General features: G+C 32.5%; 2 protein-coding genes across 2 annotated transcripts in view; both read left to right on the top strand.

Annotated features, from left to right (window-relative positions):
- LOC145312422 (microtubule-associated protein futsch-like) overlaps window positions 1-7,077 on the top strand; it is a 90,488-nt gene extending 83,411 nt beyond the window's left edge. The window contains exons 5-7 of the mRNA XM_080151657.1: window positions 1,682-1,810; window positions 6,361-6,499; window positions 6,833-7,077. Of these exons, the coding sequence (XP_080007783.1) occupies window positions 1,682-1,810; window positions 6,361-6,499; window positions 6,833-7,062 (498 nt within the window). The 3' untranslated portion in view covers window positions 7,063-7,077. The remainder of the gene's footprint in view (window positions 1-1,681; window positions 1,811-6,360; window positions 6,500-6,832) is intronic.
- A 282-nt stretch (window positions 7,078-7,359) lies between these two features.
- LOC145312514 (uncharacterized) overlaps window positions 7,360-15,176 on the top strand; it is a gene marked incomplete at its 5' end in the record, with an annotated part of 31,103 nt that continues 23,286 nt past the window's right edge. The window contains one exon of the mRNA XM_080151770.1: window positions 7,360-13,578. Within this exon, the coding sequence (XP_080007896.1) occupies window positions 7,360-13,578 (6,219 nt within the window). The remainder of the gene's footprint in view (window positions 13,579-15,176) is intronic.

Raw genomic sequence — 15,176 nt, 5'->3', positions numbered from 1 at the left:
GTAGATTTTATAAACAAAATTTTTTATATTTTTTATATTATCTAAAACTAAGAACTTTTAAATTAATCAAGACCAACTTTTTAAATCTTAATTTTAAAATTACTTTAAAATATTTCCAAATAATAATATTGAATATCATTTTATATGAAAAGTAATAAAAACTAAAAATTAAAAAAATGATAATAAAGTATCATATTAATCTTAAGTTGTCAATCCTAATTAGTTTTAAGATGATAATCCTTTGCCGCCAGTTTGTAACACTTTTTTGTACCACCCTGCAATCTATATATCCACATACTACATATATGAGTAGATCTATCTGAAACTGTGAGCAAATATAAAATAAAAAAAGAAAGGTTTCAATGGACTTCAAAGGAATTTCCTAATAGGCTTTGATTGTTGTATGGTGTGTGTGTGTGTGGGTTTGTGTGTGCGTTGTCGGATAAAAGGTATAAGGCACCAACAAACACAAATTTAATATTGAAATCAGAGAGGCATTTGTCTTCTTATCCACATTTAATGAGATAGAAAGTACGACACATATGATAGTTTTTCAAAATCAACAAATATTTTAACCTAATAGTTATTGTGGCTCAACTGTAAAATTAAAATTTTGTCAGGTTTAAACAATAATTTAACAACGAATATTAAAATCAGCGGCGTGCATATGTATTTTTTTGAAGAGTGTGAATCTTGATGGGTTCAAAATAGGTGGCTGGCATACCCAATTTAAAATTTAATCATTTTTTTTACATTTTTTTCTAACAGCCAATTAAATCATTTTTAGTAGCAAAGCTACTCCATATCTCAATTAGTCTGTTTATCCGTCCTAAGGGGTAAAAGTGATTTATGGCGGAAGGACTACTTTTAGTCAGCATTTTAGCATCCTTTATCTTTTATAACTAATTTACACATATCTTGAGTGTTTTTATCAGATACTTTATGGGTGTAGTAAATTCAAAAATGTACTTTTCAGTCCTTTTTTATATTGTGTATATAGATAAAAAGACAAATAACAAATGTTTTTTCACCTATGATACCAATATTTTATTTTTTTTTTTTGGTAGATTTCTAAAGTTTTGAGATTTTTGTGTCTTTAATTTAAAGTACAAACAACCTTTTTATTTTTTTTAACTATTTAAGCTTTTTTGGTTATAGTTTAAAAATATTTAAGCGATAAAATAAAATATCAATAAAAACTGTCTCCTGAAAATCTTTAATATGAGTTAACTATATATTACTTTTCCATTTGTTTTCCTTATCCATAACAGATCTTTAAACATTTCTATACTTTGCTGCTCAATAAATTTTTACAAGTAAGTGTCGCTTGTCATTGATTAAATTTTGCTATTAGTTTGGAACTAAGGTTGGGTTGAAAAGCTTGTGTATGGGATTTATGGAAAATTTTTATTTTACTGTATTACTTCACAACAGTATATTTAGTAGTTGATTTGTTAAAAAATTGTATTTCATAAATTTATATATCTTTTAACACGTAGCAAATATCTTATGTCTTATCATCAATTATTTATCTAATATGCCGAATCTGTGATGTCAAAATAGTTCAAATTTACATATGAACTCAGCAACCTAATAAATTGATTTTTAGGTTTTATTTTATTACTAAAGAAATCCGAATCACCATACAAATTAAACATGCCTTGATTCATTTAATTTTTAGGATGGAACCTTCTCATTTGGTGAGTTTGCGAGTGTATTTGATGAATATGATGTGCAGCGGGTCCTGAGATCTTATGAGAATTCTATTTCTATCCATGTTCACTGCTGTGAGAGGGCTGAATGGACACAGGTATACATTAATATCATATCATGGACATGATTACCAATAAAACTAATAAATACATTTTGTGTTTCAATGGGAAAAAAGTTTTGCTTAATTTAACCCCAACTTATCATTGACAGAAATAGAAAATCAATATCTTATTTTCTTCAAAGGCTTGAGGAGTTTTGTATCAGAATTTTTTTTTCAGTTTTCAATAAATTTTGCTCTGAAACCTGTTTTCATACCTTAAAAATTAATAGTCAATTTTCTGACCAAATAACTTTAATTGCAGCTAGCTCCAAAAAGACAGGCAACACAGTCCTTGTACACATATTACTGGAACTGGAATTTAAAGAAATAAAAGAAACAAGTAATAGTTAAGAATTAAAAATTCACCGGAATGGCGCAGCAAATCAAATTTTCACGCATTTTTGGTCCTGTGTACTTTTCTTACATTTTAGTGATTGATTATTAGAGATTTCCTTTCCCTGCATTTAAAGTTATTTAGTCAAAACAATAACTTTCGAATTAGGTGTTGGTCCATTAATATTTCTAAAATCATAAACTTTAGGAAAACGATTTTTAAATATAAATTTTTTGGAAAACTAGAAAATATTTTTTCTGATACAAAACTCCCCAGGCCAATGTAGAAAATAAATTAATGATTATTCATTTCTATCAATGATTAAATAAAGTTATACATTTTTCCTGTACTCACTGTACTATGCTTTTCAACCATTCATTCAGACTTTTTAAAAGTTGTTTAGTTTAACCCTTTTTACAAAATGTTACATAAACAATATATTTAAGATGTATATTCATATAATCATATTAGATATAAGGAATTTGCACATATCTATAATAAACATTAAATATATACTGTACTTTTAAAAATTAAATAGGTAAATCATAAAGTAACTTGAAAAGGAAAAAGCATCAATTTCCAAGGTACATTATTATTATTCTAACATTTTTATCATTTTTTTGTGCAATATTTTGTTCCTACCCACCTGCCAGGCCTGGCCAAATAAATTGCAGAATATTCTATTTATAAAACTTATTTCACAGCTTTTCGGTGCAACTTTGTTGCCAAAACTTCTCTCTCAATCCAACTCTTTTCATTTACAAATTATAATAGAATGGAAAAAGTATGGTCTTTCTAGAAAACACTATTTAACTTTGCAAAAAATATATAAACAGTTTTTGATTTTGTTCGCAAAGGTGACACGTTACAAAGATTTTCATATCTTAATGATTAACTTTTTAGATATGCTTTTTATGATTGTTTCAAATATTGTTTAGTAAAATATAGGTTTTTCTGGTGCTATGTAAAGTCTGTGTAAAGATACAATATAAGACTAAACACTAGGTTAAACATATGCCTAAATATAAGACTAAACACTAGGTTAAACATATGCCTAAATATAAGACTAAACACTAGGTTAAACATATGCCTAAATATAAGACTAAACACTAGGTTAAACATATGCCTAAATATAAGACTAAACACTAGGTTAAACATATGCCTAAATATAAGACTAAACACTAGGTGAAACATATGCCTAAATATAAGACTAAACACTAGGTTAAACATATGCCTAAATATAAGACTAAACACTAGGTGAAACATATGCCTAAATATAAGACTAAACACTAGGTGAAACATATGCCTAAATGCAATGTAAACCACAAGTCCAGTGGTCAACCTTCGCTCATAAAAAAAATTAAGGTGGTCTTTTTTTCAAGTGGTGATTTATCTTTGGAGGGTGGTAGTAAGTACCTTCCCCAAACAATAGTTATAAACCTTTCCAGGACCTGCACTATAAATAAGAACCATATCGGTTCAGCGGTTAGCGAGATCCTTGTTACAGAAAGATTCAGATTGACAAACAGACAGACAGATAGACATCGTGTGACTTTTATTATAAGGAAAGGATAATCAAGCCACCACAAGAATTGATTTAAATTATTATTGATAATTTTTTGTAAATATGTACATAAATGTAATATCTTAATGACACAGCATAACATCCAACTTTTCAAACTTTTCTCCTCCTTTTGACATCTTGAGTAACAACTTCTAAACTTACAAAAATTACATAATATTATTATTTACCTAACGAAGAGGAACAACCAGTTACTTATATTTTCATGCCTTTTTTTTAAAAAAAAGTCATCTAGTGTTCACTTCTACCAACAATTTATAAATGTCAATGCATTCCCGTCATTTGTACGGCCTTTGGGATATCTAAAATGATGGTCTCAAAAAAGTTTGTTCCAAATGGGGGCTTTACTATCCCCCTTTTATTTTGATTGAGCTTTTGTGATTTTTTGCTGTTCTTTCAAATATAAAATTTTAAAAGAACCTAGTAATAGTGTCTAACTTTTTATCTTAACAATTTTATCTTGTGACGAAACAAAAATCGAAGGATGAGAGGGGAGGTGAGAAAGGAAACCCCTAAAAAAGAGATGGATTTTTGTTACGTCACAAAGATAAAAAGTTAGACACTATTACTAGGTTCTTTTAAAATTGAAAATTAAGCCGTATTGAGGCGTCCGCATTCTGCCATCCTAGTAAGTTAGCAAAAACTTTTGCTATAAGGAGGGTTCTTCTTGGGTTAGTTTTAATTAACGTTGAGGTGATTTTAAAGGGCATATACAGTGTTTTTTTTTATGAGAACTTTTTTGAAAGCAATTTTACCCCACTTATAGTTATCAGAATTTAATGATTAATGGCTTATTTTCTTCGTTTTTTAAGGCAATTAATAGAACACCAAAAAAATATTTCAGTTTTTATCTAAAAAGTACAGTAAAATTTAAAATTCAAAACTTAGGTGTCAACGTCTAAAAATGGTTTTAGCGCATTTTTCTTATGCTCAAATATTCAACCTTTTGCAAGAATGGCTGCTAAACACTTGAAAGTTGAAATATAAAGCTAAAAATGTATACAGATACTATTAGGGACATGTACTAAAACATATCAAAGTTTGAAGGTCATATCTCAACCAGGGAGGGAGTACTGGCCCCCCAAAGTCGACTACAGAAAATCCAATTTTTTTTCTTGCAAAGGGTAGAAGATTTAGGCATAAGAAAAATGCGCTAAAACCATTTTTAGATGTTGACATCTAAGTTTTGAATTTTAGATTTTACTGTATTTTTTAGATAAAAACTGAAATATTTTTTTGGTGTTCTATTAATTGCCTTAAAAAACGAAGAAAATAAGCCATTAATCATTAAATTCTGATAACTATACGTGGGGTAAAATTGCTTTAAAAAAAGTTCTCATAAAAAAAACACACTGTATTTCAATATGTTTCAGTTTTGTTTGTCTTTACATGAAAGGACAGTAATCCATCATTTATGGAAACGATTCTTGTTTTATTATTTTTTTAAGTAGGGAAAGGGGTTACTATTCTTTATATCTTATGATTTTAACTATTTATTTGTTAAGATCTGAATTCTTCCTTTTTAAATAACTGTAAACATCAACAAACAAATGAACCAGGGCTCAGCCTAGCTCTCCCCTGTAAAATTTGATGCATTTTATAATTATAAAATTTTTAAGGCATATAGCTTAAATTTTTAGTTGACACATATCATTCACACATCTTTTTAAAAGCGAATCTATGCTATAAATAACTATGTCTGTCTGTCAGTAAGTCCGTAACGCTATGGGGGAAATGTGATTTTGTTGGCTGCTATTTAAAACAGAACCCTGTAACTTCTTCTTGACAACACTCCCATCTTAATTAACTTTAAACATCCATGGTGGTCGGACATAATTTTTTTTACATATTACCTTATATCTTTGTTGTTTTTCAAAATTTTTGTAATAATATCAAAATTAAATTTCCCGTTATTCTTAACATCCAGTATGTAAAATTATTTGACGCTCAGTCTTTCAGTCATCATACAAAATATAACTATTAAAAACTTTAAAAATACGTGGGAGAGATTTAGTGATTTTTTCTCTAAAAATCTATTATTAATTTCAACAAATTCTCTTTAAACCTTCATGTCCGTACGTTTTTTTTGTATTTTGTTACTTATGAGGGTTCGTCTTCCCTGTTAATTACAGGATTGATGTCAACTTTTGTCTTTATATAAAAGTGGTCACGACTGATATATTAAAAACTGATAAAATCAATGGGGATAGCTGAAAACCAACTATTTGATTCTATTACATTTATGTGATACTAACACATAAGTTTTACAGGGGTCGAGCCTGCAGAGAACAAACCAAATGTTTCAAGTTTTCTCGCTCAAGGCATTTGTTTACTTTTGAAACAATCATTACATTTTCAATAATTCCTTTCAACAAATGATTTTGCACTTTAAAAACAAACAAAAAATGTTACTTAGTCCTATAGAAAATCTTTTTTGCTATAAAATCTTTCCGTCTGTTCCTTTTTTGGCATTTAACAATTTTAAGAAAATATTATTGAGTTTTATTTTGCAGAAAAGATTTCCCTTATAATTAAAGACAGTTATCGATTTATAAAATAGAGGACAATGCAAAAATTTAGTTCCTATGTGATAACTTGAAAATATTATTTATCACTTCATTTTTTTTTCAGGACAACATCTCGAAGCAGCAGTTCTCAAAGTTGTGCCAGGTGTTCCTGAACCCGAGCATCACAGGAATAAAGGAGACAGAACAAATAAACAACTTTGTTCAATACCTGGACAAATTTCTACACCCACAGTCTATCCAGGGATGGATAGTTTATTTAGCACAAAAGAGCTTTTGGTTAAAGTTTTGCATTTTTATATACAAGATATGTCTGTGTGTCTGTCTATAACTTAGGATATTTGAATTTGTTATACATATTTGTGATGGGATGGTTAATATTCCCAACAGAGATACCTCTTTACCTCATTTTAAAATAAAAATTATACATTCCTGTTATGAGAACCTTTAATATAATAGGTTGGTTGTGTGTATCTTTGTCAGTCACAATCACATATTTTGAAATTTGTCATCAGTCAAATCTGGTTAATTTAGTATTTTAATAAACATTGTGCTTTTTAAACTTTTTACCAACCAGGAACGCCTGCCGCCCTCCGACGTCGTAGGAAATATTCGGTTCAGCCACCCAACCCTTTATGTCTTCCCCGGGGGTCAAGGCGACTCCGCCCTCTTTGGCATCAATGGATTTAACATGCTAATTGACGGCGGATTTAGCCGGAAGGCGTGTTTCTGGGACTTTACTCGCCACTTGGACCGGTTGGATGCTATTCTGATAACCAGGCTCAATGATGAAAATACCCAGGAATGAATGTTTAAATATAGTTTTGTTTTGATTTATAATTTTATTTGCATATCTAAGGATTTAATTCTAAAAAAACTTATTATTGATTCTATATCTCTAGCCTCTATATTTTATAAATCCTCTACAAGGACAATAAAATGTTTCTCTTTTTGCATGTTTAACCATCAAAAATGAAAATAATATAAAGTGGTAGAAATCTTTCAATCAAAGTAGACTAAATCAATTCTTTCCTACTAACCCTTTAAAATAAATTTTTAAATCCTATTGTCTGTTACATTCAATAAGTATTGAATTAAACATTCAATACTTATTTTCCAGGGCATCAGTGCTGTGCTTGAAAGGAAGACGGTCAGCAATGTTTATCCACAAATTGGTCACTTCTTTGCCAACCTTGTTGATGATAAAGACAGTCAGGGCAGTGAAGTCAAAGATTTTGATGAGAAAGATCAGCTGCTTGTCAATGTGATCCACCAGGGCAACAGTATGATGGAAAACCTTAGAATACTAAATCTAAAGCCGCAGATTTGCTTCAGAGACAATATTTGTGACCCAATCAACTTGTATCATAAAGTTGGTCACGGCAAACTAGATATGTATGTGCTCAATCCTTCAAAAGATTCTAGAGAAGTCAAGGAATTTCTGAGCAGGTGGAATGATAATTCTGGACACCTTGGCAACTTCAAATCTGGCATTAATGTTGATGGCAAAGAGTTGTGGCTTCCGATTGCCAACTTAGTGTCAATTTGTGCTCTACTTATCTGGCAGCCGGCAAATCCTAATGATACAATGACAAGATTACTCTTCCCTGGCAGTACACCGCAGCACAAAATATTCAAAGGTTTAGAAAAATTGAAAAGGCTTGAGTGCCTAAAATACCCTACTTGTTCAGCTTCTACTTTGCATCAGGCTAAATCAAAGTCTAGAAGATCTCGAGATTATATGAAGAAGGAGAGATCTTCCGAAACGAATAAGGAGAGACAAGAAAAAATTGCAAGATTAAAACAAGAAAAGCTCCTGCGAGCAAATGAAGAAAAAGAAAAATTAGAAAAAGAAAAAGAAAGGAGAGATAAAGAAAAGCAAGAAAAAATGAAAGAAAAGGATAGAATGGAAAAAGAAAAGCGCGAGGAAAGAGAGAAGAGAGAGAAAGATAGGCTAGAAAAAGAAAAAGAAAAGGCCGAAAAAGAAAAGCAAGAGAAGGAAAGAAGAGATAAAGAAAAGAAAGAAAAGGCTCTTAAAGAACAAATTGAGAAGGAGAAAAGAAGAAGGAAAGAAAAGGAGAGACAAGAATTGCTTGTAAAACAGAAAGAAGAAAAAGAGAAAAAGGACAAGGAAAAGCGAGAGAGAAAAGAAAGAAAAGAGAAAGCAAGAAGGGAAGCTCTTCAGCAAAAGGAGAAAGAAGAGAAGGAAAAGGCCAACATTGAAGCTGAAGCTAAAATTGAGAAACCAAAAAAAGTTAGGGATGTGTCAAAGAAGCCTTTAGAAGTTCCTAAAGCTATCACTAAGAAAGTTGAAGCTAAGGTCAAGACAATTTCACTGCCTGCTAGCAAACTCAAAAAAGAGGAGAACAACAAGAAAGTGATGGAGACAAGAAAAGCTGCTGCTGCCGCCTCAAAACAAGAGGTAGATAAAAAATCTGTTCCTAAAAAAATTGTTGGTGGCAAATCAAAAACAAAGAAATTAGCTACAGATATGCAGGATAAGGTGGATGATAAGGCTGTTACTGAGAAAGTAACAGAGGCTATTGCTGCGGGTATCATTGACAATGCTAGAGTTATTGTTGATGAGGATGATGATAAAATTTCTATTGTAGAGAAAGATCAGATTGAGCTAATGGAGAATGTTCATGATAATGTTGATAAAGATTTTAAGTTTGAAGATGACATTGAGGCAGAGCTGCAGCATATTGGAATTGAAGATGATCAGCATGAAGTTGCTCCTGTTCCTGACATTGGAGAAAAATTACAGAATAATGATTTCAATTTAGAACTTAAAGAGTCTGTGGAGAAAGCAAAAGTTAGAGAGGAAAGAGCTGCAACAAAAATGGCTTACAGTCATGTCAAAACACCAGATGAGGTTGACGATTTACCAGAACATGAAGTGGCTCCACACGAAGATTTAGCTTATGAGGATGATATAGAAGAAGAAGCTGACAACAGAGAAGTAGAGGAAGATAATGCACAGCAAGATGAAAAGGATGAACATCTGGAGCAGTTAATAGCTGATGCATGTATTGAAAGCAAAATTGCCAAGGATGAAAATGAAAAGGAGCAAATTGATAAGGAAGACATGGAGGAAAAAGTTGAATTTGAATATGAGGACATTAATATTAATGGGGAAAAGAAAAGTGGTACTGATGATGGACACAAAATAGCTGAAAAGCAAGATCAGACAGATTCTGAAGGAAAATCAGATTCTTCTGCAGAAAATGTCAAGGGAGAAGATGAGGTCATGGTTGCAATTGCAAAGAAGGAAATTGAAAAAGACCATGATAGTACTGAATTAAAAGAGGAATCAACTGAGAAATACACAAAAGAAACTTTAGAGAAAGAGATAATTGTTGATGAAGAAAAAGAAGCTGAGGATGATGTTGATGGTACTGCATTGGCTCTGCAAGGAATTGTTGATGTATGTGATGAAGAAATACAAAAAACCTTAGAGTCAAAACCACCAATTAACGAAGTTGGCGAGGCTTTAATACTTGATGAACCAATGGAAAATGAAAATGAACGTAATGAAAAGGAGGACAATATAGAAGATAAAGAAAAGGACACAGCAGAATCCTTAAATGGAGAAAAAGATAAACAGGATTCCTTAAAAGATGAGCTTGAAGCTGCTGACAAATATGAAAATCAGTCAAAGGAAAAACAACAAGAATTGGATGATGCCTCTCAGACAGATAAAGAAACTGAAGAAACTGCAGTCAAAGAATCTGATGCAGCAATTGTTGATGTCTCTGATGAGGCTGGTGTGAAAGAATCTGATGAAGCTGCTGTTATTGAATCTGATGAGGCTGCTGTCAAAGAGTCTGGTGAGGTTGTAGTCAAAGTATCTGATATGGCTGATGTCAAATTATCTGATGAAGATGCTGCAAAAGAATCTGATGATGCTGATGTTAAAGAATCAGATGAGGCTGCTGTCAAAGAATCAGATGAGGATGCTGTTAAAGAATCTGATGATGCTGCTGATAAAGAATCTGATGAGGCTGCTGTTAAAGAATCAGATGAAACTGCTGTTAAAGAATCAGATGAGGATGCTGTTAAAGAATCTGATGAGGCTGCTGATAAAGAATCTGGTGAGGCTTCTGTTCAAGAATCTGATAAGCCTGCTGATAAAGAATCAGATGAGGCTGCAGTTAAAGAATTAGATGATGCTGTTGATAAAGAATCTGGTGAGGCTGCTGTTAAAGAATCTGATGAGGCTGTTGTAAACGAATCAGATACCGATGCTGCCAAAGAATCTGATGAGGCTGCTGTTAAAGAATCAGATGAGGCTGCTGTCAGAAAATCTGATGAGGCGGCTGTTAAAGAAACATATGAGGCTGCTGTTAAAGAATCAGATGAGGATGCTGTTAAAGAATCTGATGAGGCTGCTGATAAAGAATCTGGTGAGGCTTCTGTTAAAGAATTCGATGAGGCTGCTGTAATAGAAAATGATGAGGCTGCTGACAAAGAATCAGATGAGGCTGCAGTTAAAGAGTTAGATGATGCTGTTGATAAAGAATCTGGTGTGGCTGCTGTTAAAGAATCTGATGAGGCTGTTGTAAACGAATCAGATACCGATGCTGCCAAAGAATCTGATGAGGCTGCTGTTAAAGAATCAGATGAGGCTGCTGTCAGAAAATCTGATGAGGCTGATTTTAAAGAATCTGATGAGGCTGCTGTCAGAAAATCTGATGAGGCTGCTGTTAAAGAATCTGATAAGGCTGCTGTTAAAGAATCTAATGAGGCTGCTGTTAAAGAATCTGATGATGCTTCTGTTACAGAATCTGATGAGGCTGCAGTCAAAGAATCATATGAGGATGATCTTAAAGAATCTAATGAGGTTGCTGTCAAACTATCTGATGAGGCTGCTGTTAAAGAATCAGATGAGGATGCTTTTAAAGAATCTGATGAGGCTACTGTTAAAGAATCAGATGAGGATGCTGTTAAAGAATCTGATGAGGCTGCTGTAAAAGAATCAGATGGGGCTGGTGTTACAGAATCAGATGAGGATGCTGTTAAAGAATCTGATGAGGCTGCTGATAATGAATCTGATGAGGCTGCTGTTGAAGAATCAGATGAGGCTGCTGTCATAGAAAATGATGAGGCTGCTGATAACGAATCAGATGGTGTTGCTGTTAAAGAATCTGGTGAGGATGTAGTCAAAGTATCTGATATGGCTGATGTCAAATTATCTGATGAAGATGCTGCAAAAGAATCTGATGATTCTGATGTTAAAGAATCAGATGAGGCTGCTGTTGAAGAATCAGATGAGGATGCTCTTAAAGAATCTGATGAGGCTACTGTTGAAGAATCAGATGAGGATGCTGTTAAAGAATTTGATGAGGCTGCTGTTAAAGAATCAGAAGAGGGTGCAGTTAAAGAATCAGATGTGGCTGCTGTTAAAGAATCAGATGAGGATGCTGTTACAGAATCTGATAAGGCTGCTGATAAAAAATTAGATGTTGTTGCTGTAAAAGAATCAAATCAGGCTGCTGTTAAAGAATCAGATGAGGATGCTGTTAAAGAATCTGATGAGGCTGCTGATAATGAATCTGATGAGGCTGCAGTTGAAGAATCAGATGATTCTGCTGTCATAGAAAATGATGAGGCTGCTGATAAAAAATTAGATGTTGTTGCTGTTAAAGAATCTGATGAGACTGCTGTAAAAGAATCAGATGCGACTGCTGTTAAAGAATCTGATGAGGCTGCTGTCAAAGAATCTAATGAGACTGCTGTCAAAGAAGCTGACGAGACTAATGTTAAAGAATCAGATGAGGCTACTGTTAAAGAATCTGATGAGGCTGCAGTTAAAGAATCAGATGAGGCTTCTGTTAAAGAATCTGATGATGCATCTGTTAAAGAATCAGATAAGGATGCTGTTAAAAAAGCTGATGAGGCTGATGTTAAAGAATCCGATGATGCTGCTGATAAAGAATCTGATGAGGCTGCTGTTAAAGAATCAGATGAGGCTGCTGTTAAAGAATCAGATGAGGATGCTGTTAAAGAATCTGATGAGGCTGCTGATAAAGAATCTGGTGAGGCTTCTGTTAAAGAATCTGATGAGGCTGCTGATAAAGAATCTGGTGAGGCTTCTGTTAAAGAATCTGATGAGGCTGCTGATAAAGAATCAGATGAGGCTGCAGTTAAAGAATTAGATGATGCTGTTGATAAAGAATCTGGTGAGGCTGCTGTTAAAGAATCTGATGAGGCTGTTGTAAACGAATCAGATACCGATGCTGCCAAAGAATCTGATGAGGCTGCTGTTAAAGAATCAGATGAGGCTGCTGTCAGAAAATCTGATGAGGCGGCTGTTAAAGAAACATATGAGGCTGCTGTTAAAGAATCTGATGAGGCTGCTGTTAAAGAATCTGATGAGGCTGCTGTTAAAGAATCTGATGATGCTTCTGTTACAGAATCTGATGAGGCTGCTGTTAAAGAATCAGATGAGGATGCTCTTAAAGAATCTGATGAGGCTGATGTTAGAGAATCTGATGAGGCATTAGATGAGGCTGCTGTTAAAGAATCTGATAAGGCTGATGTTAAAGAATCCGATGATGCTGCTGATAAAGAATCTTATGAGGCTGCTGTTAAAGAATCAGATGAGACTTCTGCTAACAAATCTGATGTTGCTGCTGTTAAAGAATCAGACGAGGCTGCTGTCAAAGAATCTGATGAGGAGGCTGTTAAAGAATCTGATAAGGATGTTGTTAAAGAATCAGATGAGGATGCTGTTAAAGAATCTGACGATGCCGCTGTTAAAGAATCTGACGATGCCGCTGTTAAAGAATCAGACGAGGCTGCTGATAAAGAATCTGAGGAGGCATTAGATGAGACTGCTGTAAAAGATTCAGATGAGGCTTCTGTTAAAGAATCTGATGAAGCGGCTGAAGAGTCTGGTAAAGTTAAAGTATCTAATATGACTGAATTTTCTGATGAAGATGCTGCAAAAGAATCTGATGATGCTGCTGTTAAAAAATCTAATGAGGCTGCTGTTGATACAAAAGAATTAGACATAGAGACAATTAAGGAGATAAACACAAATGTATGTAAAGAACGAGATGCAAATGTAGTTGAAACTGTTGAAATTATTGGTGAAGTGGAGGATATTTCCAATATTCAGCAAGAAGAAGTTAAAGAAATAGACAAGGAAGGAGTGGAAAAAGGAGTATCAGAAGAGGACTCAGATGAAAAATTTAACAGAGAAAATGAGGTTGAAGATCAAAAGGAACATGAAACTAAAGCAGAAAATGACAATGCAGCAGAACAAAAAGAATCAGTGTCGGATATTGATTTAAAAGGAATTTATTACTTTATTCTTTATTTCTGAAACAAAAGATTATTAATATTTTATGTTTTTCCTATTGATCTGATTTTTGAAATACTGATTCCTAGGACAACAAAGTAAAATGTTATAAGCGGAGTATCTCTATAATAAACATGTTCTAAAGATGTAAGTATGTCCATACACAATATTCTGTATTTAAGCAGTTTTTCAACAAATTTACATACAATTATGTTTTGACTATACATTTATATTCTATTATTCAGTGTTGACACTCTACTAGTGCAAATGTTCGTTTGTCCTACTGTGATAAGGAAATGTATATTTATTACATGTTATATTATATTAAAAGAAATTGTTATGGCCTCTAAGCTTTGACTTTATCTCCATTGTCTATTCTTCAAAACTTTGTTATTTGGCTTCTCTGGAAGGTTTCTATTTGTCTGAAATAAAAACGTTGTATCTGTCATAGATAAAGCACAAACATCATTCTTCCTTGAGCATATTGTATCTCATTCCCATGCATATACTATTTATATAATTACTAATGCTAATTTAAAAAAAAATTGTAATAGTACACAAAGATGATCCAAATTCTTTACTAAAATTAATAAAACAAAGATACAAGCTTTTCAATCATCGTCATATTATACAGCATGACCCCCCCCCCCCCTGGACAGAAAAACTATTTTAGGTTATGTTAGATTTTAGGATAGGGAGCAGAGCGCTGCGACTAGGCAGGCAAGGGGGCCGATCGCTAAGGGAGGGGGGTTACTCAAATTTTCAAAATTGAAAAAAATATTTCTAAGAGGATATTACTGTATTTTTAGGGTTCACAGCCCTTATTTCTTAATGTATCATCAAAAAAAAAAAAAAAAGTAATTTTTACAGGAAACACCTTTTTAGCAATATTAAGTGTTGAAATTCCTTTTATTTTTGTTACTAGCAGAAACTTTATACAAAAGTATGATAAAAATTTGGGTTTTAAGTTAAAAACATTTTTTACACATATTTTTTGAGCATTTTTAGGTTGGTGATATTCTGAATATAAAACAACCAAATAAATAATTATGAATATAGCAAAAAGAATTTTTATGTTTCATAATTCTAACTTTTATAATAAAAAAGATATCAACAAAATAAAATTTCAACACAATGATTTTTTTTCTAAAAATCCTAATAGACCACTTTTAAAATAATTAACATGTCAAAAAGATGCGGAGTAACTGTCATAATCAATCCATTTGATTAATTACGGTGAATAAAAAGTTAAAAACAACCTGCAATTGTCAAATAATAAGTTCATTAACTAGTATTTTGCCATTAAAAACTGATATTTAAATTGAAATAATTGTTTTCTCTTTTTCTGGCGTAAAATTGTATAGAGAACAAGAACATCTGCTAATATTGATGCTACATTAAAGGAAGCCTGCAAAAAAACCACGCTTTAACTGCCGAAAGACTGCCACAAGTAGACCCAATACCCCAAATTTCAAGCCTTCAGCTTCAATAACAAAAAGTTGTAGGCATTTTAAAATGACATTTTATGTACAATGGAAACATATAATATAATAGAAAAAAAACATTATTAAATTAGGTCTCCTAGGCACAAAATTATAACCTTATCTTCATCAGAA

This window comes from Acartia tonsa, chromosome 2 (assembly GCF_053477335.1).
Source record: "Acartia tonsa isolate MP-2025a chromosome 2, ASM5347733v1, whole genome shotgun sequence".
In the NCBI taxonomy this organism is placed as follows: Eukaryota; Metazoa; Arthropoda; class Copepoda; order Calanoida; family Acartiidae; genus Acartia; species Acartia tonsa.
This window is presented reverse-complemented; position numbering and strand designations above follow the sequence as displayed.